General features: G+C 49.3%; 1 protein-coding gene across 1 annotated transcript in view; it reads left to right on the top strand.

The window, feature by feature from the left end:
• Positions 1-4161: 4161 nt before the first annotated feature.
• The window catches only part of PRODH (proline dehydrogenase 1), a 41653-nt gene continuing 18222 nt past the window's right edge, over positions 4162-27592 (top strand). Inside the window, exons 1-6 of the mRNA XM_075898222.2 lie at positions 4162-4488; positions 6309-6517; positions 23583-23617; positions 25369-25518; positions 25848-25912; positions 26472-26588. Of these exons, the coding sequence (XP_075754337.2) occupies positions 4177-4488; positions 6309-6517; positions 23583-23617; positions 25369-25518; positions 25848-25912; positions 26472-26588 (888 nt within the window). The 5' untranslated portion in view covers positions 4162-4176. The remainder of the gene's footprint in view (positions 4489-6308; positions 6518-23582; positions 23618-25368; positions 25519-25847; positions 25913-26471; positions 26589-27592) is intronic.

Raw genomic sequence — 27592 nt, 5'->3', positions numbered from 1 at the left:
CCATTTATCCAATCCATACTTCCTTAACTTGCTGGCAAGAATCCTGTGGGAAACTATATCAAAAGCTTTGCTAAAGTCGAAGTATATCACATCCACTGACTTCCCCATGCCCACAGAGCCAGTTACCCCATCATAGAAGAGAATCTGTCTTCCCCGCTTTAGGTGGAAGGTAACTGGCAAGCAAGGTTGCTCGTTATCTGGTGGAATATGTGGAATTTTCACTGTGGTTATGGCGGTCTGGTCTGGAGTCTAGATGATCTGAAAGGAAAACTCTGCACAGCCTGCCACTAGGATGGACAGCCCTGAACTGTTTGGCTGCCAGCCTTTTATGCAGTCTATGGCAGGAAACCCCTGAGAGGGAGACCCCATGGAATCTGTCCCTACAAGGAAACCCCGTAGGATCGTCTGAGGTAATTCTATCTCTAACCGGAACTTGTTTACTTCTCCACTGTAAAAAGGCGGGAAAACCTTTGCCTGTCAGACCCAGTGTCACGGGACTGATGTTCCATTTTGTTTTTCAAAATGGATGCCCTATAAACATTAAAAACCTAGAATTTGTACCCTTAACACCTCCCACACTGACACCAGTAGCACTGAAGTGTGGGGAGTCACCAGGACCTGAATCCCTATCCACAGCCTGATGTGACTCTCAGCCAGCAGGTAGAATAGAAGGTTTATTGCGTCACAGGACACAGCACAGAACACACTTTTTAGCACAGGAACCAGTCAGTACAATCCATCTTGGGGCGAGCCAGGGCCCTGCCCTCCATCTCTGCATCCAAACCAGGGAAATTCACTCACACACTCCACAACCCTTCTCTGTCCCTGCCAACCCTGCTACTTGCCTTTGTCTACCTTCACAGACAAAAGTTGTCACCTGGTCACACACCCTTCCCAGGCTCAGGTTACAGTTAGCCTGCCTGGGCTATTGTGTACTTGCTGGGCTGGGGCATCCACTCTCAGTGAGTCACACCTGTACTTCCCCACTCCATCTAGATCCGTGGTCACCAACCAGTTGATCATGATCAACTGGTCAATCACAGTGCCCCTAAGGGTCGATTGCTGCGGCCAGCTGGTCAGGTGGCTGCCCCAATTTGATCCAGCCCAGCTGGAGTGGAGTGCAGTGTTGGTAGGCTGAAAGCTGCAGCTCTTGAGACTGAGCCATGCTCCAGCTGTATGCAAATGCTTTTGCGCAAGAGGGCCAATGTAAACAACGTGGTATTGTTTTGCGCAAAAAAGCCCCGATGGCAAAAATGGCGATCGGGGCTTTCTTGCGCAAAACCGCATCTAGATTGGCACGGACGCTTTTCCGCAAAAAGTGCTTTTGCAGAAAAGCATCCTGCCAATCTAGACGCTCTTTTCTGCAAATGCTTTTAACGGAAAAACTTTTCCATTAAAAGCATTTGCAGAAAATCATGCCAGTCTAGACGTAGCCCCCAAAGTGTCAAATTTAAGCATGAATGACAATTCTGAAGCTTCTCCTTGAAGTCTAGAGTTAAAGTCTCTTTGAAGCAATATGCATGTTTTAAGGTCATTAAGTGAATGATCAGTCTGGCTGAAATGGCAGGCAACAGCTTTCTCTCTGCGAGAGAGTCTTATGTCTGTTTTGTGTGTATTGATTCTTTGGCGAAGTGTCTGAGATGTTTGTCCAATGTACATAGCACCATCATGTGCCTAAAGTGTCCGTCTGCTATGTACATTGAACAAATGTCTCATACACTTCGCCAAAGAATCAACGCACACAAAACAGACATAAGACTCTCTCATAGAGAGAAAGCTGTTGCCTGCCATTTCAGCCAAACTGATTATTCACTTAATGACCCTGAACTTCAGTCCTCCCTGGCCCTTCCCCACACCCTTGGGGCTGAAGAGCCAGAGGAGTGAGGCATCTCAGTTGGGGGCCACATCAGTGAGGGTTAGGGGTTTTGGGAGGAGTTTTTTTGCTTCTCACTTGTGTGATCCCTCACTAATTTTTCCATGGGTCAGTGGCTCCCAAGTCAGAAAAAGTTCCCCACCCCTGCCATAAATAAACATTTAAACCTTTTGTGTTGGACATAATATTTTACTTTATTTAAAATGAAGTTTGATCAACCAATATGAGAATGTTAAAATGCTTAATATGTTTAATAATTTAAATTAAACCATTCTCCCCAGCTGTAGCACCAGCAAAATGGCTCGGGTGTAATTATGTAATTAATTGTGAGTTTCTATTAGCAACTAGTAGTCTGTGGAAAGATTTGGAGAGGGTGGGACCTCAAGAAAGGGGTTGTGTCTCAGGGGAAGGAATGGGGTAGATCCTGGCCTGCCCTGACATTTAAAAAGTGATAGTGGGTAAAAAGGTTGGAGACCTCTGATCTAGATAGTGGTGCAGTGCCCAGGGAATCTGATGCACAAACATGGGGTTACTACAGGACAGTAAACATCACATGCAATGTAACCAGCAAACAGAGTGAATACAATTCTTACTTTGTCATATCCTCCAATCTCCCCAATCCAGCTCTTAGGGACTGCGTCCCAAGCCTCCCCTTCCTCCTGCAAGGAGCCAGCATAGAAAGTAACTTGAAATTAACTTCTCTCCCACACTGTGCTGCCTCAGGAAACCTGAGGATTCCTTTCCCCTCCCACTGATTCACCTGTGGACTGGGGATTCCCTCCTCCTCCTCCTCCCCCTCCCCCTCCCCATGCCACTGCTCTTGGGACTTGCATGGCTCCTCACTGGGCCAGACTGTGCCTTCCCCCACTCCCTGCACTGCTTCTCCTTTTGTTTGCCAACAAAACCCAAAAGACCATTTCCTGATTTACACCCCCGAACAATACCAGGGAAATCTGCTAGTTTACATAATATAGGCATTGCTATCATAGTACTGACATGTACATTTCTCAGTAGCTTTACATATAAAATAACCCAGCCCCATTGACCTCCATGGGGAATGTACCTTTCAAGCAGTGGTGGGGAAGGTTAGTGACATGGTCTTCTCTGCCCTGTAATTGTCATAGTTACTTTAGTATTGTCAATCTGGCTTGTGAAAATGGAGGGCACTTGATAGTTTTGCAGTAACTTCAAAAAATGAAGTTGCCGTACATTTCATTTGGGATGTAAATTCCCATTGTTCAGTTAACTGGTTAATTGTTAGCTCACACTGGGGCTGCCGCCAGCTCCAAGCCCCCTCCGAAGCAGCCCTGTCCACAGCAGGGTGGACTCCCCATGGAGAGATGCTACTCCAGACACTGGCAGAGTCCTTGCCTGCCAAACCCTCTGGGTTCCCCGCAGACAGAGGCTACTCCGAATGAGAGCAACCCCTGTCTGCAGCGAACCCTTTGCATGGCTGGAAGAGCCCCTCCTGCTCACAGCAGATGGGAGAGCTGTTCCAACCCCCTCTGAGCACTAGTTAACTGGAACTGGTAAGCATCATCCATTAAGAGGACTAAGGAAGTTGTCTCATGTAACTGTGGGATAGCTCTGGATGACTCCCAGGCCCTGAGTCAAATGGGGCCGCATCTACTCTGCAAAATTCTAGGTCTCAGATCCTGGATCTCATCTTGAATCAAAGTTGGTCGCCTAGTGCTGCATGTCAGGGCACCCTAGGTCTGGGGCGTGGGTTAATGCAATTGCAGTATAATATCATGGGGGGGGGGGGGAGTTCTATGGGGCCTAAACCCAACCCAATTGGCAGAGGATCGTGGGAGCAGTTCTTAGAGGGGCCAAATGACACCCTTTACTTCCAGTCATAAGTCCATCTTGACCTCAGAAGTACTACCCCTGGGGTGGGTCTTCAAATGGCAGGCAGAGCCTACGAGGTCAGGGGGCATAGCCAATGTGTCCCCATTTTTGCTTTATAGAATATGTTCACTGTATTCATAGAAAGGACATGGGGGCCCTCAGGGCACAGTGCTTAGAAGTAGCATGTGGAATTTTTGGCACAGTACTTAGCAGCAGCCTGGGGGTTGGGGCACAGTGCCCAGGAGCAGCGGGGGGGGGGGGTGTCTCCAGGGCCCGTAGCCGCAGCCAGCCCCTGACTCCAGGAACCCGGCACCGAGCCCTGCGGCGATGAGTCCCGCGCTGCTAAGTGAGCGCACGCGGAGGAGGTGCTGGCTGGGGGCGGGGCTACGCCGGCCGGGGGCGGGGCTCCCTCCATTTAAGCCGGCGCCGGGCGCTGCGCTGCCCTGTCCTGCGCCATGGCGTGCGGTGCCCGCTCCCTGGCGCTCCGCGCAGCCGGCAGCCTGCGCACGCCGCCCAGCCGCCTGCGCTGCACCGCAGCCGCCGCTGCCCGCCGCGAGCAGCCGGGGGGCGCGGCCCCCTCGCCGCCGCCTGCTCCCCGGAGCGGGGCCGGCCCGCGGGGAGCGCCCCGGCTGCTGCTGCCGCCGCCCGCGGTGCACTTCGGCGACCCCCGGGAGGCGTTTCGGAGCAAGAGCAGCTGGGAGCTGGTGCGGGGCCTGGCGGTGCTGTGGCTGTGCGCCATGGAACCGTTGGTGCAGCGGAGCCAGCAGGTGAGCCGCGCCGCTGAGCTGCCTCCCGGGGCCCGGCTGCCCTCATCCGGGCCAGCCGGGACCCGCTCACCTGCTGCCCCCGGTGCTGAGCCGGGGGCTTGGGAAGCAGCCGTGGCACAACCCCCAAGTGACTCCCCCACTGGCTCTCACCCCGGACCGGCCTGCAGCTGGTGCCTTTCGGCGTCCCCCTTTCCCTTGCGTGCTTCCGCTGGGATGTAGGGGTTCTGGGGCCAGGTGCTGCTGGAACAGGTGGGCAATAACTTCAGACACGGGACGCAATTTCAGAAACTTTAGAAGAGGCTCCAGGCTACCCTGGAAGGGGCGGGGCCTTGGGAAGAAGGGGTGGAGCCAGGGCACCTTGCTCCCCCCACCCACAGACCCCAATTGGCTCGGTAGTGGGGCTAATGAGTAAAGTCTTTGTCCCCAGCTGCCCACCTCCTCCTCTAGATCCATCAGCTGTTCTAAATACCTGACAGATCGCTCTAGGTGCCTGCACCCCTGGTGACAGGAGGCGACTTCCTGCACTCCTCCCACCCCCAGGTCAATCGGAGCCTGGGTGCAAGGGAAGCCCAGGGAGTCTGTCTCCCTGCCCCAATCATGCAAGGGGCCTGCAGTGCTTAGTTAACTCTGGCAGTTGATTCTAAGTGCCACACGCTGTTGGCAGGGGCGGGGACTTTGCAGTCTTCCCCCATCTCCAATCCCTGATTGACCTGGGGAGGGGCAGGGTGTCTGTGGCTGGATAAACCTGCTTGGCAGGCCACATCAGGCCTGCAGAGGCCCTTTTGCCCTTCCCTGTGCTGGGTGGTCCTCTTCAGTAGGATTGTGACATGTTTCACTATCCTTCCCTCAGAGGCAGTGTGGTCCAGTGGCTAGAGTAGAGCATGGAGACTGGGCTCTGGTCCTTGTGTCTCTGGGTCTTTGGACAAGATCACATCCTCTTGTTTCTCTCCTTTATACAAATGGAGATCTTATTTTGAACTCTTTTAGTGACTGTAAAGTGCTGTGGAGGGGCAGAGTGAGGTGGTGTCTGTATTAGAGATATTAAATATCGGTTAATTGAATAGTCGATTAACCTCATGAATTCTTATCAGTTAGTCAACTATTCTATAGTCTTAAGGGGTGGGGCTGGCAGCCAGTGCTCTCTGGCCCCACTCCCGAGGAGCCCACTGCCACCCCACGCTGCTGCATCTCCCTGAGGCAGGAATGCGGGGTGCCAGGTGAGAGCTGGTCTGCAAGGGGAGTCAGTTTAAAAACAGCTCCCCTGGCAGACCAGCTACCTGTCACCCTGCACTGCAGCCTCTGATACAGAGGCAGCAGCACGGGGTGGCAGCAGCCCCTGTCCAGACTGGGGGTCTGAGTTCCTGGTCTCAGTACATGCCAGGCTGCCTGCCCGCCTGGCTTCTAATACACTTCAAATGCAGAGCTGCAGCAGGGGTAGGTCCCACGCCCAGCACAAGCTGGGACCGAGCCAGGCTGCTAGCCAGCCTGCTAAAAAAATTATTGGAAAGGGAGAGAATGTGTGTATTCTATAGCATTAACATATAAGCTTTTGTTATTGGTTAATCAATTAATCAACTATACTATTACATACTTAGTCTATATGTTAGTCTTAAGACAAGCACTCTTGTAACCTGCACTGGATGGAACCTTAGATTACACAAACAGCCATAAGGCCATGTTGGATCAGTGTATCTGGGTCTTAGGTTTCCACTTGCACTATTTCTTCAACAGAGTTAGAACTGTTAGCCAATGTGTGTTGTGGGGCAGGCAAGGTGCTTGCATTGAGGAAAACTGTCTTACATGTGCTTTGTGTCTTGTAGCTGATGAATCTCAGCAGGAAGATACTGGGGCAGAAGCTGTTTGAGAAGCTGATGAAAATGACCTTCTATGGGCAGTTTGTGGCTGGTGAGGACCACGAGGCCATCAAGCCTCTGATCCAGCGGAACCGTGCATTTGGGGTGGGATCTGTGCTGGACTACAGTGTGGAGGAGGATCTGACAACAGAGGAGGCAGAGAGGAAGGAAATGGAGTAAGTTACTGAATGCTTCTAACTTAAGTTTGCACATTGTCCCAGGAAATGAAGGAAAGATTTCTACCATCTCTGCTGACAGATCTAAGTACACATCATGGTTGGTAATATTAAACCTCCTGAACCCTGAGATCAGAGCTGGGACCATTTTTTGGGAGTGCTTGTGGCTCATGAATGGAGCAAGAGAACAGAGCTTCACTCTTCAAACCTCCTCCTGTACAAAGACATTTCAGGGTGCACCAAGAGTGGGGCAGAGCTAGTGTGTGGGGTAAGCTGAGCCAGGCAGCTGTTTGCTCTCCAATAGTGGGTATTACTTAAGGGAAATCATAGTGAGACTGTCTCCCTTTTCTACCAGCCTCTGTTACTCCAGCCAGAGCTACTGCTGACTAAGGATGTTAAGATGTGAGTAATTGGCTAATTGTGTATTGATACAATTTTTGACTAAACAATTAGTTGATAAGGGAAGGTGCTCTGTACTGACTTGTGCTGAGTACAGGAGCTAGCCCTGCTGCACCTCTGCAGTTTAGGAGCTGGGTGTGCAGACAGCTTGTCTCCTGTTGCGTTTAAACTGCAGAGCTGCAGCAGGGGTAGCTCCTGGACCTAGTGCGAGCCAGCACTGAGCTGGGTTTGCTCATTCCCAGCTCATGCTTGGTCCATGACCTATCCCTGTTGCAGTTCTGCAGTTTAAATGTACTAAGAGCTGGGCTGCCTGCCCATCCAGCTGTTGGCACACTTAAACTGCAGAACCTCAGCAGAAAGAGTTCCCAGCTGCTCACCCGGCTGGAGCCACCCCTGTCCATGGTGGCCCAGGCTGGCCACAGGCAGAGGCTGCTTCATGAGAGCTTTCTCCTTCCCCATCCAGCAGTGCTGTCTCTGTCAGTGTGGGGAGGGGTCAGGTGACATTGCGGAGATAGTGCTGGGGGGAATTGACTGTTAGAGTCAGCAAGGAGGGTGGGCATGCAAGTAGTCAACTTGATTACCTGATAAGCCTATAAGGCAGTTGTCTACTCACTTACATCCCTACTGCTGACACGGAGGAAGGAATGATCTGATAGTGAGCTAAGCTCTGTTTTTTCAGGTCTTGTTGCTCAGGCAGCCCCGTTTCAAAGGGGAATTGGCTTCAGCGTGCTGTGTCTTTTGGTGTTTTCCTAGGGAAGCACACTCCATAACAAATGTGATATGCACGTTTTGATTTGGCAGCTGCTCCTCTGTCTTCTCATACCTTTGCTTTCGTTTCCTTGCTTTAGGCCCATGATGTCTTCATTTTACCTGTTCCTTTGTTGTCCTTCAAACTTACCTTCAGGTTAAGACTTGAACTGGTGACTTGGCAGGCTGGTTCAGCCTGTTATCTATTTCACTGCAGCCATTTCAATCCCTTTGCTCATTCACACTGTAGCTTGTGCTGCATGAATGTGCTGATCTTGCCTCCTTGTTCTGATCATATTGTCCTCAGACTAGTCCACGTGTGAAAACATGTACAGCTCAGATTTCCAGCTTCCCAAGTTCTGAAAGGACGGTCTTTAGCACAAACAGGCCACCTGTGAGGGATGTAAAATTCCATTTAACCAGTTAACTGATTAAAAGAGGGCAGATAGGCTGCTCTGGACCGATTGGGTGCCCATGGGGCTGGAACAGCCTCCTTCCCATGAGAGGTGAGAAGCTGCTGTGACCCCCACCAGTTAACTGAAACTGGTAAGTATCATTTGTTAAGGGTGATGCTTACCAGTTCACCTTTCACAACCCTACCACTCTCCCCGTGCCAAAAAATGATTCTCTAACTGGGGTGCCACAAAGCATTTTCCCTCTGGGACATACTCACCTTTCCCAGAAACTGAGAGGCGGTATGAAGAATTTACTCATTCCTCTCACAATGTGTAGAGGAAGCAAAATGCAGGACAATGTAGCACTTTAAAGACTAACAAGATGGTTTATTAGATGATGAGCTTTCGTGGGCCAGACCCACTTCCTCAGATCAAATAGTGGAAGAAAATAGTCACAACCATATATACCAAAGGATACAATTAAAAAAAAGAACATATATGAAAAGGACAAATCACATTTCAGAACAGGAGGGGGATGCGGGGGGGGGGGGAGGAAAGTGTCTGTGAATTGATGATACTAGAGGTGGGGAGAGTGGGATGTCTGTGAGCTAATGGTATTAGAGGGGAAGCTATCTTGGTAATGGTTAAGATAGTTTGTGTGTTTGTTCATTCCTTCTCGGAGAGTGTCGAATTTTAACATGAATGGCAGTTCAGAGGATTCCCTTTCAAGTGCAGATGTAAAAATGTGTAGAGGTCTCTCTTTGAGGACACAGATTGATGTTTCCAAAGTATCTGATTTTTAAGAAGTGCTGAACATCTACCCTCTGAGCCCTACAGGTGTCTGTTTGGAATCCCCAAAGTCACCGATCTCTTGGCATTTCGGGCACAGAGCATTTTATGCCCAGTTGGGACCTGTCTGACCCAATACTTTGATCTGTTCTAAGGATGATAAAATGTGATTATCTAGTGAATCGTATAGTTGATACAATTTGTATCGATTTCACAATTAGTCTATAAGTGCTGCTGTGCAGAGCTGCAGTGGAGGTAGCTCCAAGAACAGGCTCCGGAGCCAACTGTGCTGCTGCTCTACATTTTAAATGTAGTAAGAGACACTGGACTCTTACTAAATTTAAAATGTAGTGGCGCAGCAATCAGTGCGAGCTGGGACTGCTCAGTCCTGGCTCACACTGGCTACGTCTAGACTGGCATGATTTTCTGGAAATGCTTTTAATGGAAAAATTTTCAGTTAAAAGCATTTTGGAAAAGAGCGTCTAGATTGGCACGGACGCTTTTCCACAAACGCACTTTTTGTGAAAAAGCGTCCATGGCCAATCAAGACAAGCTTGTGCGCAAAAAAAACCCCGATCGTCATTTTCGCAATCGGGGCTTTTTTGCGGAAAACAAATCTGAGCTGTCTACACTGGGACTTTTGCCCGAATGGGAGCAGCATAGTATTTCCGCAGAAAGCACTGATTTCAGACAGTAGGAAGTCAGTTCTTTTGCAGAAATTCAAGCGGCCAGTGTAGACAGCTGGCAAGCTTTTCTGGAAAAGCAGCTGATTTTCCAGAAAAACTGGCCAGTCTAGACACAGCCACTGAGTCTAGCAGCCCCTGTTCATCGCAGACAGTCCTATCAACTGCAGATGGACTAGTGCAGGACCAGCCCCTGTTCATAGAAGCCAGGGCTGGCCACGGACAGGGGTAGCCATCTGTGGCTGCCACAAATGAGCTGTTTGGTGGCAACAGACCCTGTCCATGGGAGGGCCAGCTCCTGACTGGGGCTGCTTCCTAGCAGTGTTCCCTGCGCCTTCATCTGCTGCCTTTAATAGAGGCACCCTGGAGATGGTACTTGAGGGGGAACTGACTTAAGCCGGCTCCCCCCAGCGTCGACTCTTGTCCCCCCCTACCCACCTTGCTTGCCTCTGAGAGGCCACACGGGGGGAAGGGGTGTTGCCACATAGCACAGAGTGAGTGGGGAGTTCTTGAGTCCCTGCTCACCCCATGCTCCCTGCTGTACAAGAGGCCTCTGGTGCTCCTGTAAGTTGCAAAAGTACATTTCAAAAGCAGAAGCACCAGCAGTGGGAACTGTCCTGCTTGCACTGTTTACTTGCTGTGCCCCTGCCCTCCAACACCAGTTCCTGCTCCTCCCTCCCCTTGCTGCCTCTCTGATAGAGGCAGCAATGCGGGAGGAGTGACTAGTGCAGTCTCTACTCGACTATCCAATAAGCATATGCTTATCAGATATTTCACTAGTCACTAACATCCCTAAACTATACGTCCTTTTCATACACTCATAGCTGGTGCCTCTGCTGGAGGATCATAGTGGTGCTTGGCAAAGCAGGGTTGTACCTGGCCTGTGATGCTGAGTGGAAGCTGCTAAGGGTGTGAAAGAGTAACCCTGCATATGATTAACTGATGAGCTTGGGCTCATGGGTTAGCATGTGTGGTTGCACACAGCACCTCCCCTCAACTCACCCTGTCCTATGCTGCTGCCTCTGTATCATAGGTGGCAGCATGGTGGGGGCAGGAAGGAGCCAGCAGCCTCCTCACCACATACAGCAAAACTGTTAAATTAACTGAAAATAAACTGCAATAAACTGAATTTCAGCGATTATACATTCAACTTGAATAAATGCACTTTATTATCCCTTGATGCTGCACCGCTGCCGCATGTGCTCTAAATCAGTAAGCAAAGGGACTTTCTGTAGCTTCTCCTCAAGGAGCTGACCAGGTGGCTGGACTCGGTGCAGCTGAACATTCCAGCCTGGCTTGGGCCAATTCATTGTGACCTTGTTAGCAGTGAGACTTGATTACTCTGGAGCACATGGTGTAGTTGACAGAAATTGTTTTCTGACGCTGGCAAGTGCCTGGGACACAATGTGCGGTTTCTGTTTTGCCAAGGACTTGATCTTCTTCCTGGCAATGCAATTGGCCGGTAGGGCCCATCCCTTTCAGTTTGATTCGCTGTCATGGAGGCAGAGCTTTTAGGTAAACACTCCAGCTGCCAAGTTCTGTGCTGCTTTCCAGCAGGCTCAGCGTGAGTACCCCCTGCAGATAGATTTTAGCCTGCCTGCCTCTGCCTTGGAACTGCTCCAGGGATCCCTCCCCATCCTCTCAGACCTTTTCTTGAAGAGCCAGTCCTGCCCAAAAAGCATATTTTCTTGCAAGACTTGTATCCCTAGATTCCTCCCATCTTCCAAACAGTCTCTGGGACAGAGCACTAAACAGTGTTTGTTTATGCAGGGCAGGAAAGGTTGGAAAGGCCTGAAGTTCCTGTTTTCTCTGCAGGAGTGAGCTGCAGATCTGCTTTCTAGGTCCCTCTTTGGAAGCTGTTGAGGTACCCACAGAAACTAAGTCTCATGAAAGCTGCCTTAAAATCTGAAAGCTGACACCTAGCAAGGCTCCCCTGAGCTCAGTGCTTTTTCACTCACCCTCCATCTTTAGAAGCATTGTTTATCCTGATATTAATCTGGATACAGCTAGGCCATGCTCCAACATCCTGCTGATCTCCATAAGGATGCCTTTGTGTGCGTGCGCTGCAGGTGCTGCTCTGACATTTAATGGGATGGATGGAGTGGCCTCTTTGGGGGTAGGGATGTTTGAACAACCTCTGTCTGGGGAGCTTAGACCCCCATGGACAGGAATTGCTGCCAACCCATGCTGCTGCCTTTGTATCAGGTGAAGGGGGACAAATGGGGCCAGACTGGGACAGACCCCTCTGCTCCAGGACCTGCCTTTTCCTTTCCTCTTCCTGCCCTTGCTCCACTCCCTGCCTCTTCCCCAAACCCTCTCCCCAGAGCGGTGTGGCTCAGGGAACTATCAGAGCTGGGGGCCACCCCCTTGCACTCACTGACATGTTGCTTGGGGAAGGGACTGCCCCTGAACTCACCTGCATAAAGCAGTGTCACAGCCAGGAGAGCAGAGCAAGCTGGGGCCATGTTGCTCCACATTCCTGTTGCTGCTGGTGAGGCCAGGGAGCAAACACCTTCTGCTGACAGAAGGCCCCCTTGCTAGTACCCCTGGGCTTCCTAAGGGCTGGGGTGCCCCTTGTCCCTCCTGCTCATAGGGCTTGGGGAACCTTGTGCTCTCTCATCCCTTGCCCAAGGTATATGCTTCTGCAGATTTTCAGGATCTTTTTACCCATGGAAAAGCCTTGCATAGTAATATCTTTAACTTCCCTCCAATAGTCACTAAGTAGCATACACATGCTAAACATATGATGCTGTGCTCACCAATCCTGATCATGTAGGCAGACTTTCCCTGTTGGTCAGCCAAGATTGGAAGCAAGGTTGGCTTTGTCTTAGTTTTGGGTGCTTCCTGTCTTCTTCCAGGTCTGTCTTTATCTTTTTTATTTTTGCCCAGCATGTCATCTTGGACCCTAGTTTACATAATGAAACTTGAGTCCTGCTTGGCTATATCTTAACCATCTTGTATCTTATTAAAATATTACACAGTAATTCTTTGAACAGTCCTGACATATTGCAAAGCAGTTCTTTGCCTAATCCTACTCCACCACCTTAGTTTATTTTAAATCCTGCAAAATTTAGAGTTATGCAGCAAACTGACAATCAAAGAACCAGACAGAAACCATTCAGGTAAACAGAGGTGGGGGCCATAAAGACAAAACCTTAATGAAGAGGCTTCACAACCACAACTGTTGAAGTGATTCCTTCCCAGACAGAATACACTTAAATGGTTTTCTTTAGACAATCTAACACGGGGCTAGGCAATAATTTTTGATTGGCACGGGGGGGGGGGGGGATTGAGGGACGCACTTCAAGAATTAGGAAAGTGATCAAGGGCTATACTCTTCCATAATATTAATGGAGGAGGTGCAGGATCTGAGATGGAAACTGGGCACAGAAAGGAGCTCTGGTTAGGGGATGGGGTGCATAAAAACATAAGAATGGCCATGCCCTTTCAGGCCAGACTACCCAATATCTTGTTTTCCGACAATGGCCAATGCCCCAGAGGGAATGAACAGCACAGGTAATCAGGTGCTTTTGCCCTGTTGCCTATTCCCAGCTTCTGGCAAACAGAGGTGAGGCACACCACTGATGGACCTATCCTCCATGAATTTATATAGCTCTTTTTTTTGGTCCCTGTTGAAGTCCTGGCTTTCACTAGATCTTCTTGCAAAGAGTTCCATAGAATCACTGTGCATTGAACAAAGAAGTACTTCCTTTTGTTTTGAACCTGCTACCTATAAATTTCATTTGGTGTCCTCTAGTTCTTGTGTTATGGGAATAAGTAAACTTTCCTTATTTACTTTCTCTACACCAGTAGACCTCTATTTTATAGACCTCTGTTATGCCCCCTGAGTTGTCTCCTTTCCAAGCTAAAAAGTCCTAATCTTAACCTCTCCTCATATGGCATCTGTTCCATGCCCCTAATAATTTTTATTGCCATTTTCTGTTCTTTTTCTAGTGCCAGTTAGGCATGTGAGAGACTAGTCGACTATGCTTATTAGATAGTCGACAGGATAGTCGTCTAGTCACTCTCCCCACCCCTTCCTGCCTCTAGCAGATAGTGGTGGCAAAGTGAGGGGGAGAGCAGATAGTGGTGGCAAAGTGAGGGGGAGAAGAGAAGGGAGTACTTCAAAGCAGAGTGCCCATTGAAGCTTGGGATTCCCCAGCTGGCTCTGTGCGGTGCCGTCACAATGGCAGTACGGCACAGATCCCAGGGTCAGCGGGGAAGTCCCCAGCTGACCGTGGGCTCCATGCGGTGCTTTCGCCTTTGAAGTGCCCTATTGAATAGTCAATGCAAAAGGCATTGACTTAAGTATCGGGTAACTGACTAAACATCCTTAATGCCAGTATCTTTTTTGAGATGAGATGATCAAATCGGCATACAGGATTCAAGATGTGGGTTTGCCTTACATTTATATAGAGACATTAAGACGCACTCTCTTATTCGCTATCCCTTTTTAATAGTTCCTAGCATTCTGTTTAGGATGCTGCTGTACGTTGAGCAGATGCTTTCAGAAAACTGTCCTCAATTACTCCAAGATCTCTCTGGAGTGGTAACGCTAAATTAGTCCACATTTTATAGATATAGAGTTGGAATTGCTTTCCCAATATACATCACTTGGCAGATTAATTTTATTGTAGAAAATGCAGTTTGTTGCCTAGTCACCTAGTTTGTGCAGGAGAGTTTGGGAGGGAGTTGGGGTGAAAAGAGAGGGTTGTGACCTGGGACAGGGAATTTTGGGAAGGTTTCAGAGGGGTGCCAGGTACAGGCTTTGGCCAGGATGCACTTATTGTAGTAAGTGGCCCCTGGCTGGTGGCTCAGGGGGACTCTCAGGCAGACTCCCCACCTTCCGCAGCCCCTCATGCCATTGAAAGCAGCCAGCTTGAAGTGCCATATGTGTGTCTTTGCTGTGAACTCCTTGGAGGGGAGAGGACTTTACATGCTGCTTGGTATGCAATCATGGGCCAGGCAGGTCCCATTGGCTGGTTTCTGGCCAATGAGCTGTGAGGATTGTGCTGGGTTTGGGGCAGTGTGCAGAGACTCCTCTGCCCTCAAGGTGTGTGGCCCATGCAGAGATACACAGGCCCTAGCAGCCAGCCACTTTGAGCAGTGTGTGGAGCCATGGCAGGAGAGTTTCATTGGTCTGTGGGTCATCAGCACCCCAGAGTATTGTGGTGGGGAGAATCTGGCTCATGGGCCATATTTTGCCTGCCCCTTACCAGTCCCTGTTTTTCTAGTGATAGTGGGTATTTTTAGTACAGGAGTGCCACATTAACAGCCCATCTATTAAAACAATGTAATGTTGGAAAATGAAGATGCGACTTCTTGTTTCTTGGCTTATGGCAGATGCTTTCCTAATATGGGTGCAGAAAAAGATTTCAGACCTTGGAATGGGAAAGCTCTTTCCCCTTTATGTACATCACCAGATGTGTTGCAGCATCAGTGTAGCTGTGCCTATGTAGTGCTTCTAGTGTAGATCCGTGTACTTCTGTAAGTCAGTGAGATCGCACCTGCACTACAAGCTCAAATTGATTAGTTGATTTTTTTAAGTGCACGATTTTTGTAAAGTCGACGATGTGTGTCCCCACTGTGCACAAAAGTTTGACGCAGTGCATCCCCAGTAGGGTGGCAACCAGCTTTGACAGTGATGCACTGTGTAGCTATCCCACAGTTCCTGCCAACTCTTTGCATTCTAGGTTTGTCTTCCAGTGCCTGATAGGGGTGGTTCTGGGTATATATCAGTGTTCCATAGGGCACTCCTCTCCTCCATGCTGCACTGCTTGAAAACACTGGCAAAAAAAGGAAATGAGGTTTTTTCCATGGTTATCCCTGCAGATGCTATAGCAGGGCAAGCATGAGCCCCATTCAGCAGCAAAATGCTATAGTAATCACAGCAAACATCTTGTATCTTATACTGAAATATGTCCAGAACCTATCCAGGGCCTGCCAGAGTGAGGAAGAATCTGAGGAGGCTGTGAATAGACTATGTGAAGCACTTGAGATGAGCGATAGGCAGATGTTGGCAGCATTTGATCCTCTTGCCACTGTTGAATGCCAGTTCTGGTTGTGTGAGAAGCACAGAATGGTGAGTAAGGATGTAAGGACCACCTAGCCTCTTACAAGCAGCCAGACACTAGAGCAATAAGGAAAACATGTTGAGGGGCACTGCAAATCAGAGGTTTTGAGAAACAGCTCTGTGAATGGCCAGCAATAGACAGCTATGCATGTTGTCTTCACAAGGTGCCCCTAGTATTAAGTATGCTTGCCTATAAATCCCCTCCCTCCCATCATATGTATAGTAGCCCGATGTGAGTCTGTAACGGTGAAATGCTGGCTGTTCCCTCTGGGGAGCGCTGTTGCCTGAAATGCTGGCTGTTCCCTCTGGGAGGCCTGTGCTGCATGGGGAGTGCGGGGCCCAAACGGCTGTTTGCTCCCCTGCGGCAGCCCGGCTGAGCGGCGCAGAAGTCAGCTGAGCGCCATGGTGGGAGGGGAAGAGGGGCGGGGCCTGGCTGTGTTTGTCACCGGCCCGCCCCCCCTTCGTCTCCTGCCATGGCGCTTGGCTGACTTCTGCACCACTCAGCCAAGCTGCCACGGGGGAGCCCAAAGGATGCTTGCTCCCCCGTGGTGGCCCGGCTGAGTGGCGCAGAAGTCAGCCAAGCGCCATGGCGGAAGGCAAAGGGGGGGCGGGGCGGTGATGTGCAGCATGACAGCGGCTCTAGGCCCTGGCCATTTGGGCTCCGCTGTCCCTTGAGTGAGGCAGGAGGAGAGGAGAGGGAGACCCCGAGGTGGTGGAGAGACCTGAAAATCCTGTCTTATGACAGGCTAATTGGCTAGTATGCAACATAAGCAATAAAGAAATGGTTGAGAAATCGTGTATTTTATTTAGGGAACACAAGGAAGCAGGGACAGAAGAGGAGCTCAGGGTAGGAGCTTGGGTGTGGTGGAGGGAGGGAAAGCTGCATATTACAAATCCCCTAGTTCAGCAATGACACAGGTGTAAGAATAAGTCTTGGAGAGAAAGCCATGTTAGTCTGTAACTTAAAAAATAAGTGGCCCTGTAGCATCTTAGTGACTAACAAAAAATGTATAGTATCATGAGCTTTTGTAGGTACAACCCACCTTTTCAAATGCGTGGAGCAAAAGGCACAGAGGTACAGAAACCCCAAAATTTAAAGCAGGAAAAGGGAAGAGGGGGTGGAGGAAAAAGTTTGATTATAATAGTCGTGTTAAATGGGGCTAATAGAGTGGACTGTAAGTGTCCAATACTTAGCTTTTGATGTGATATGGGTGTTGAATATAATGGTTCATCTAGTTAACGTTTTTGTTCAGTCCCTGCATGGTGTCAGATTTGCATATGAAGGCCAGTTCTGCAGTTTCTAGTTTGTTCCTGAAATTCCTTTGTAGAAGAATGTGATGTGCAATTGCTGGAAAGAATTTGCTTCAGGTTAGGGGTTATCTGTAGGCAAGGACTGACCTGTCTCCCAAGGCCTGGGAGTAAGGAATCGTAGATAAGGGGTGGGCAATAACTTTTGATGGAGGAGGGGGTCGCGGCAATTCTAAGATTTTGGAAAGTGGTCGAGGGCCACATACTTCTGATACTAACAGAGGAGATGTGGGGTCTGGAATGGAGGTTGGATGCAGAAGGGAGCTTGGTGTAAGGGACTGGGGTGCAGGAGGGAAACTGGAGTCTGAGGGAGTTGGGGGTGCGCAAAATAGATAAAGAGTTTAGTTTAGTCAAGAATTCTGACATTTAAAAGGCAGGTGCGCATTATACTTGAGTTTTTACGGTAGGCGGTTGTGACTTAGGGCAGGGGACTGGAGTGCAGGGGTTTGGGATGTAACCTAGGAGAGGGGGTTGTGGTCTGGGGCAGGAGGTTGGGGTGCCAGATCGGGGAGGGAGTTTAAGTGTAAGAGGGGGACAAAGGGCTTGGTATGTTGAGTGGGGTAGGGGGAAGCAGAGTTGTGGCAGGAAAGGGCTGGGGATGCCCAAAGCAGGCTGTGGCCAAGTTGCCAAACTTGTCTGCCTGCCTGCCAAGCTTAAAATGTTTCCCTTCCAACCTGCCTGGCCATGTGCTTCATGAATAACTGAGCCCAGGAGAGGGAGCATGATTCTTCTGAGCTGCCTGTCATTCTAACAAACAGCTCGCATTGGCTGGCTTCTGCCAGAAACCAGCCATGGGAATGCGCTGGGGGCAGGGTGGCTCCTAAAACTCTCCCCCCCCCCCCCCCCCCCAGTTTTAAAACAGTAAGGGAGCCCTGCAGCCATGTTTTTGAGCAGGGCAAGCAGGGGAGCACCGTGGGCAAAATCCAGTACTTTGGAGGGCCAGATTCAGCCTGTGGGCCGTATTTTGCCCAGGCCTGTTGTAGATTGTTAATGATATGCTGGAGGGGTTTAAGGTGGGGGCTGTAGGTGATGACCAGTGGTCTGTTTTCTTTGTTGGGCCTCTTGAAGCTAATGCCTGGGTACTCATCTAGCTCTGTCAATCTGTTTTTTCACTTCTCCCGGGAGTGTAATAAAGTTTTAAGAATGCCTGATAGAGCTTCTGTAGGTGTTTGTCTCTGTGGGACTGGAGCAAATCCTGTTGTATCTTAGGGCTTGGCTGTAAACAGTCAAGCGTGTGATGTCTTGGATGGGGAGCTAGAGGCATGTAGGTAAGTATAATGGTTGGTAGGTTTCCGGTACACGGTGGCTGTCATTAATTATACGGTAGTGTCAAGGAAGTGGATCTCTTGTGTGGATTGCTCTAGCCTAAGGTTGATGGAGTGGAAGTTGTTGAAATCCCTTTGAAACTCTTCAGCAGTCTCCTTCCAGTGGGTTTATATGATGATGTCTATTTAGCATACATAGAGTAAGGGAGAGGAAGCAGTGGAACTTGGTGAGGAAGGAATGTGGGTCAGCATGGGCCAGAGGGGGTTTCAATGCATCTAACTCTCCTGTGAGTCTGCTGGGTACATCATCAGTCCTGCCATGATCTTCAACACATGATCCTTCTGCATCTTCACTTCTCATTTGCTGCATGCTCCCCTCACACTTCGCTCACATTCCCTACAGTAGCATATTCTTCCACTCATTAATTGCACCCTGTCCAAGTTGGTGGATTGCATTCACTCATTGAACATGTCATCCTCATTACATTTTTGCCTTTGGATCTGTACTAGGCAAACAGCTGGAGGAGCCAGGGGAGAGTTGCACTCACTGACAGAGGAGCGAAGGGCAGACTTTACAGGAGATACATGGTGGAATGTAGATCCTAATCTCCTAGCATAAAGAAGTGTCTGTCGAAGACTATAGGCATATTATAAACAAAGCCAGAGTTGTGCTTTTAAGTGCACACTATGCAGCAAGTACATCAGATCTTAAGGGAGCAGCTGGACTTGGTTTGGTGGCAGGCATGTTAAGGGTCGGACTGGGGCTCTTTTTTTTTTTCGTTTCTCAGCTTGAAAGCATGTGGAACACAGTGCCTGCAGCTAGGCAAGAGCTCCCATGGTAAGTATGTTCAGTATCCCCATTTGCCAGGAGTGTGCATCTTCCCCTCTCACGGAAGCCTGTGGATGGGAGGGGTTCCAGGCATGGCAGCAAAGCAGAGGCTCATGTGGACACTGAGGAGCATGCAGGGGAGGAGGGTAAAGGAGTGGATGTGGTAGCAAGGTAAGGGCTCAAACCCTTTCATCCAGGTTGCCGTGTGTGGTATCAGTCTTCTCCAAATCAGAGTAGGGAACGGATGCTGAGTGAATGTGCACCTGGACCTTAGGCTGCAATGTGGTGTGCTTCTGCGACACCAGACCACTTACTGCGGACTTGGCGTGGAAAGGGGTCCTACTGTGGAGGCTGGAATGACGCCGGCCTCCCTGGAGACCTGGTGAAGGATAAAAACCTCTGAGCTTTATGGAGCTGTGCAGGGAGGATTCCCGCTCTGTCTCCAGACATGTGAATAGCCTGTCCCGGGGAACCCTGCTGTAGGCAGAGTGGCTGCCATAGGTCACACCCAATTGCCTTTCCCCACATGTTGCATGATTAAAAATGTGAACTCACCAGAAGTGCCCTTCTTCCCCCCCCCCCCCCCCCCCGCCCCCTCTTCAGGGCCCTGCTGCTATACATCCTGGAGAAGGGACTGGTCTTCAAAACCAAGATCCTGCCACCTGCTGACCATTCTCCTCCTTCTCTACCTCAACCACAATGTCCTTCCTGCTGTTGCCTGAAGAGTCTCTTGGGGGAGACCCATGGACTGAGTTGGGAAGTGGTCATATTGCCCCCTCCTGACTTCCGTGTGGCTGCTTAAAATAGCAGCATGGTCTGGGCATCACCATAAGTCTTTTGCCTCCTTTGTTTTCTGGTGCACCTGCCCCAGCCCCTTTATTTTCACACCACACTGCTGGGCATCACTGATGTCTCCTTTCTTCACCATGCCCTTTGCAATCTTGGCAAGATATCAGCGTTTCTTTTGCTGTTTTGTAGTTCTGCCTGAACTGATTCCTCTCCCCCCACACATCTGATTTAGCATCTTCAGGCTGGAGCTCGTTTGTGACCCTAGGCGTTCATGGTTAGGTGTGCTGCTGAGATGTGCTGCCGGTTCTAAGATCGGTTTGCCACAAAACAAAATTAGTTTTCCCACAGAGGCAGCAGCATTGGGAGGGAGGGGGCAGGAGCCAGTTTAAGTCTTCTCCCTATGAGCACCAGCACTCAACTCCTCTCCCCCCACCCCTTGTGTAAATGTGAAACTACATTTTAACATCCCTAGTGCAGGGGCACTGTGCTGCTTTGCACTCTGTTAAAGAAGATGGTTTTTTCTCTCCTGACAAGATTTATTCCCTTGTTGCTCCATCCCATAAATTGTTGTGGGCAAATATTTAAGCAAGTGTGGGTTATCTGCTGTGGCAATTTCTTTACTAGCTGGGATTAACATTCCAGAAAGGAGGATCTTCCTGGGAGTGTGTTTCTTTATTCTGCTGTGAAAAAAGTTGTTTAAAAAATTTGATTAAACCCCTTTCTATTAATGCCCCATTTTAACTAAAGGTTTATGTGCCCTGGTCAGGAACCAGAGAACCTTGTCGTACTCAAATGCAAATGCAGTGGGCATGTTGACACATGAGTGTGCACTCTCATATTCACAAACCAAGACTGATATCTTGCTGCTGTTCTAGCTTTTCACTCAGCCTGGCACAGATACCAGTGAACAGGCCTGTTTTACTTCCTCCTACTCAGCTTCTAGCTGCACAGTTTTGAGTTACACAATGTAAAGATTTGAAAGCACATACACTTAAGCCTTAGTGTGGGAATAACAAAGCCAGTGTGAAATGTGCTTGCATTGTTAAATTTTAGTATCTCATATGGGGATCACTGCACCACACTCAGAGGTTGCATGATTTTCATCATCAGTCTCTGTACTGGAACAAAACCTGCATAGACTGGCCCTAACAAAGCTTGGTGTCCATACTTTGAAAATTCCTTGTTTCTAGTGAAATTGAGAAATCCTCTTAACGGACGGAATCTGCTGCCATCACTTCGCCTAGCTATACTAATACTAGGACTGTACCTTGCTGTAAACCTATCTCTTGCTTCCAGCTTTGTAGCTTCTCTCACCAGGCAATACATTTTCCTGTTAAATTCTGCCTCTTGACTTTTCTTTCAGCTTTTTTATTTTTCTCCTGGCATTGGCATCTCTCCTGACCTGTTTGAATTGCTGGGGGTACTTTCACCCCTGCCATGATCAAAGTAATGCCCTTGAACTGATCCATGGGTTAGGCAGAGGCAGGTGGAGTATTGCCTATACTACTCTTAGTCTCAGTAGCGCCCTTAGTCATAATAGAGAATGCAGTTCAGTTCAGCAAGGAGGCCCCATGTAGCTGCTCTGGCTGCAATTGGATAGTTTTTAGCTTGTTCATGTGGAATTTCATTAAGTTTTTAAACCAACCAGCCCCATTGCTGACCCCAGGACCCCACTAGTCCTTCCCCCGGGGCGTTAGACCTACCCATTTGTTTACATGCTAATCTGTACTGCCTTTGGTTTAGAGGGGGGATTCAAATTGGCAGAAGGCTGTGCTGGGGGAGGGTGGTCCCTGTTTGTGGCCAGATGGTGCCTTCCAGCCTTACTTGACAGCCTCTTAAGGATCCTGTAATGGCACTTTCCATTTTTTTGGGAAACCTAGTAAACATAAATACAATAAACAATGCTGAAATAGCTACTAAAGTTACAAAGTCAAGCACTCAAAATTGCCTGAATTCTGGCCTCCCATGCAGCCTCAATTCAATCCCCTTGCGCATGCACTGTATGTAATCTTTAATTACCTGATCCTCTGTGTTCCTACAAAGGGCCTGGGCTGGTACAGGATACAGGGTGCTCAGGGAATGAGGCAGCCATTCAATATTCCTTGGCCTATTCATTCTGTTAGCAGATTCCATTATTGCACTTGTTTATTACTCCTTACTGGGCTCCTCCTATAAGCCTTCACAGGTCTCCAATACTAATGAAATAGTTTCCACCTTTCAGAAGCAGGGAGGTATCTTTGTACCCATTTTACATGGTGTGCAGAGTAGGGATTTTAAAATGCGGCTAATTTACTAATCAAGTAGTCCATAGAATGTTTATCAACTACTCAATTAGCCAATAAAGGAAGGCCATCTGTTCAGTCCCAGCTTGTGACGGGTTTGGGACTAACCCCTGCTGCAGCTCTGCAATTTAAAATGCAGTAGGAGCTAGGTAGACACATTGGGCCTGGCTCCTGCTACATTTCAAATGTAGATGCACAGTGGAAGCAAAATGCAGGACAATGTAGCACTTTAAAGACTAACAAGATGGTTTATTAGATGATGAGCTTTTGTGGGCCAGACCCACTATGCACAGTGGAGTTTGCTCCCGGACCTATTGCAAGCTGGAATGGAGCTGGGCTGCCTTCCCTTATCGACTAATTGAGTAGTCAATAAAAATTGTATTGCTTAGTTGATTGATAAATTAACCATATTTTAAATCCCTACTCTGCATCCCATGTAAGATGCCTGTCCGCCTAGCTCCCTGCTGCAGCTCTGCATTTAAATGTGGGTAGTTGATAGCATTAACTGATTAAGCTTAGACCTATCAGTTAACTAATTGATTAGTCAACTGCACTTAACATCCCTAGTGCAGAATGTGGGTTTGGACAGGCAAACCTCTAACTTTCTTGGGATTAAGAAAAATATTATGGCTACAAGGGAATTAATGTAGATATTTATGGGAGGACTCCAGTCATCTTAAAGAAATGTAAAGTTTGGTGTGCACAATGATTCATACATTTAAAATAATCCATAAGGAAAGCAGCAAAGGGAGGAAGAACTAGGGTAGGGTCAATGCTTAGGGAGACTAACCCTAACCTGATCTGAAGCTGGTCTGGAGAAGGAAGAGAGTTGAATGCAATGAATTGAGCCCCAAACTCAGCTCTCCCTGGAGGATTAATGCTAACATGTTGGTTCCCTTTTGGCTTGTCTTCCTCCAAGGAGTGCAGGCTGGTGCTTAGTATAAAGATCCAGTTGGGGTGAGAAGGGGGCTCTTTTCAGAGCTGCCATTGCATAGATGTACCTGTCAAGAGCTGACACAGGTACATCTATGGCTGAACTGGAGTATGGACATTCTGGCTCCCCAGAATCCCCTGCCTTTTCATGAGGGCCACTTGCTCTCCTTGCCTGTGAGGGTTTATCCACCCCAGCGCTGTCTGCTCCTTGGAGGTGAGGTAGGGACCTTGACTAACCTTTTCCCAGGCATTGTGTTTCCTGCAGTGGAGGGAAGCAGCTGCACATGAACGGACTCCAGTGGGCTTGTGCTTGAAGGAGGCCTTGAAAAAATCCCCTTCCCCACAAGCAAAGTGCTCCGGGCCCAGAGCTGCTTAAGAGAAGCCCAGTTATGTATGGCAGGTGCTAGAGTGAGGAACAGGAAGGGTGAGAGGCTTGTAGGGGTCAGGCCGAGCCCACTGACTCTTTGGGTGTGGAGGGGTTGACCATGCACTGGCTGAGAGGTTGGTGGACGATTCAAGGGGGCTGCCTGGATTGCCCTGGCTCCTGTCTCATTATCTGCTTTCTCCCTCTAGCTCCTGTACCTCCGTGTCTGAGAAGGAGATGGGGGGTGAGTGACACAACCATTCTTTGTGTGTCCTGGTTGGGCTCTGCTCTTTGATTCCCTCCCACAACATAATACAGGGTTCTGGTCCTCACGCTCTTGTTGTGCAGGAAGATCTGGGATGTTAATGTTCAGCGGGTGGGTTTATAAACCATGGAAACCCAGGCATAGACCGTAGGGAATCCTGCATCCAGCCCATTGACTTGTGAATGAGCTAGAAGTCATGAGAGTCGGGAGAGGTTCCAGAAGGCTGGAAAAGGGCAAATCTAGTGCCCATCTATTAAAATAACCCAGAAAACTACATACCAGTCAGTTTAACTTCTGTGTCGGGAAAGATAATAGAGCAAGTAATTAAGGAATGCATCTGCAAACATCTGGCAGATAATAAGGTGAGAGGTAACAGCCAGCATGGATTTGTACAGAACAAATCATGTCAAACCAATCTGATGGCTTTCTTTGATAGGGTAACAAGCCTTGTAGATAAGGGGGAAGTGGTGGATGTGGTATACATAGACTTTAGTAAGCATTTGATTCAGTCTCAATGACCTTCTTAACAATAAACTACTAGGGGAGTAACACCTAGCTGGGGCTACTATAAGGTGGGTGCATAACTGGCTCCCAGTCATGCTGGAAGGGTATAACAAGTGGGGTTCTGCAGGGATCAGTTTTGGGACCAGTTCTGTTCAGTCTCTTCATCGGTGATTTAGATACTGGCATAGAGAATACGCTTATTAAGTTTGCAGATGATACCAAGCTGGGAGGGGTTGCAAGTGCCTTGGAGGTTAGGGTCATAATTCAGAATGATCTGGACAAACTGGAGAAATGGTCTGAGGTAAATAGGATGAAGTTTAATAAGGACAAATGCAAAGTGTTTCCCTCGGAAAGGAACAAACAGTGTCATGCATACAGAATGGGAAGAGTCTGTCTAGGAAGGAGTACGGCAGAAAGGGATCTAGGGGTCATAATGGACCACAAGCTAAATGAGTAAAGTGTGACACTGTTGCAAAAAAAGCAAACATCATGCTGGGATGCATTAACAGGAGTGTTGTGAGCAAGACACACACAGTCATTCTGCTCTACTCTGCACTGACTAGGCCTCAGTTGGAGTATTGTGTCCAGTTCTAGGCACCACATTTCAAGAAAGATGTGGCGAAATTGAAGAAGGTCCAGAGAAGAGCAACAAGAATGATTAAAGGTCTAGAAAATATGAGCTATCAGGGAAGATTGAAGAAATTGGGTTTAATTTAGAAAAGAGAAGACTGGGAGGGGACATTTTAGCTGTTTTCAAGTATCTAAAAGAGGGGAGGAAAAATTGTTCTTTGGCATCTGATCGGACAAGAAGCAATGGGCTTCAATTGCAGCAAGGGAGGTTTAGGTTGGACATTAGGAAGAACTTCCGAACTGTCTGGGTGGTTATTTCCTCAGGTGGTTGTGGACTGTCCAACACTGGAGATATTTAGGAGCACGTTAGATAGATGTCTATCAGGGATGAGATGTTACTTGGTCCTGCCATGAGAGCAGGAGACTGCACTTGATGACCTCTCGTGGTCCCTTCTGGTTCTCATAGTCTATGATTCTAGAGCTTGATCCAATGAAAATGAGAATCCCAGGCCCAGGAGACCTGTCAGATACTCCAATCATCCCTAGCCTCTTTGGCTAGTAAGAGTAAGGGGTTTGTTCCAGGGACTATTAGTGTCTCTTTGGCACTCCCTTCCCCTTTGCCAACCCTGCAGTATGTGTACCCTGCCTGTCTCCAGATACCAGCCGGAGAGAGAAGAAATACCGTGCACATCAGGGGTTTGGGGACCGCCGAGGCGGGGTCATCAGTGCTCGTACCTACTTCTACGCAGATGAAGCCAAGTGTGATCAGCACGTGGACACGTTCCTGAATTGTATCAAGGCCTCAAGTAGGTTCTTTCACGTGCCACCCCCCATAGTGCCCTCTTAGCACTGTACCCTTCCCCCAGCAGTCTGCATCACCACTCATGGGCTGTGGCTCTGCAGGTGCCCTCCTGCTGTGACCGTCAGCACTGTGCGGCTTGCTGCAGGGGAGCAGGTGCTGCTGCAGTCTCAAGAGTAAGCAAAGGGCAGATATGCTGGCTCAGGTGGTCTGTTTACATTCCTCCTTCCTCTCTGGCTGGCAGCCATGCTGGATTCTCCTATGCTGCTTTCCTTTACTTGTCCTGGTGTCATGGGCACTTGCCGCCACTTGAGCACATTCTCTGGTTTTATTTAGGTGGCAGCTCGGAGGACAGCTTTTTGGCCATTAAGCTGACCGCTTTGGGAAGGCCTCAGTTCCTGGTGAGTGACTGACTCATGGTGCAAGGGCCCGCACAATCGCAAAGGGAGAGGTGTTTAGGTTCAGACAGGCTCAGGGAGTTACTTGAAACTAGTTCCAAGTGGCAGATGCAGCAGCCCTGGTGGGGGGGGGGGGGGAGGATGGAGCTGCTAGCCCTATATGAGGGTTTCTGGGACCAGATCTAGCTTGAAGAGGTCAGTGCTTATCAGAGGCGGCAGCCTGCCATTTGGGCTCGGTGCAGTGAGCTGGGTGCCAGGCAGGAGGGTCCCTCCAATTGGGTCCATGCTAGGCATATTCTTGTGGGTAATGTGTTGGTGATGCTTGATAGACTCCCTTGGGAGGCCAGTGTCCTGGGACACCTGCTGAGTGTCAGGTTTAGAGATCTTGCTCTTTACTACCAGTGGCCTGGGGTAGTGGGTGGAACCATTGGCTGTTGAGGTCCTGCTCCTTTGGCATGGCAGAGCATTTGGCAGGCTGGATAGCACCTATGGGACGTGATCATAGGAGCCGTCTCTGCTGGTGAGGGGAAGGGGAAGCTCACCCTTGGCTCTGCTCTCCCAGCTGCAGTTCTCAGAGGTGCTGATGAAGTGGAGGAGGTTCTTTCACCAGATGGCTGCAGAACAAGGCAAGGCTGGGCTGACTCTGGTGGAGACCAAACTGGAAGTGAAGAAGTTGCAGGTGAGCTGGCGCTTTCCTGTCACCCTCTGCCCCACAGGCATTGTCTGGGAATGAATCAGGGCTGCTTGTGCCCTGGGTTAATCACCTCTGCTCCTGGCTGCTATGAAATGTTTTGCAGGGCTTGGATCAAAACACTGGGGAGAACTGAACTGAGAGAATTATTTCAGACTGTGGGCTGTGCTTAGTGATCACCACATCTGGGGTGATGGATCAGTTGGGTTTCACCTTCCTCGGCAGGATGCAGATTTAAACTGGTGTAGCTGGTGTCTTCCCTGTAACTTGAAGTCTTTGAACTATGATTTGAGGGAACCTGGTCCAGGAGGTGAGGGGTCTGTTACAGCAGTGGTTCTCAACCTTTTTTATACTGGGAGCTGGCAAGCCCATTCACAAACTTTTGGCAGACAGGCAACATATTCATTTAAATAATGAACATGGAAATAAAAATGTCCATATGCAAATATAATTTAAGATGGCCAAAAGCCCTGGCCCCCAGTACCAGCCCTATCTCCTAGAGCCCCCCAACCTTCCACTATCCCCCCCACAGTCTCCTGAACTCGCCTCCTGTTTCCAGAGCCCCGCTGCACCCAACCTCCCCAGTGTTAGTCCCCAATATTAGCCCCGTCTCCAGAGCTCCGCTACTAGCCCTGCTCCCAGAGCCTCCCCATGTGTCAGCTCCCCACCTGGACACCCCAGTGTCAGCTGCCTGCCTCTTAGAGCCCCCCAACACTAGCCCTCCTCCTTGGAACTACCAGTGCCTGCCCTGCCCACTCACCTAACCCTGCACTGTCTCCCAGCCACCAGCTGAGCGCTGCTGCCTGGGTTGCAGCTGCTCTAACGCTGCCATGCCAGGCTCCACGCAACCCTCCTGCTGTGCAGCCAAGCTCTCTTCCCCTGCTAGCTGAGAGGCTGGGCAGGACATACCTCTCCCAACAACCATAGCAGGAACAGTGTACCACAGCCTGGCAGCCAGACCGGCATTTGGGAACTGCTGTATTATAGGAGTG

Source organism: Pelodiscus sinensis, chromosome Z, assembly GCF_052426305.1.
Source record: "Pelodiscus sinensis isolate ZL-2025 chromosome Z, ASM5242630v1, whole genome shotgun sequence".
Classification (NCBI taxonomy): domain Eukaryota; kingdom Metazoa; phylum Chordata; order Testudines; family Trionychidae; genus Pelodiscus; species Pelodiscus sinensis.
Note: the sequence above shows the minus strand (reverse complement) of the source record. Positions and strands in the feature narration are given on the sequence as shown.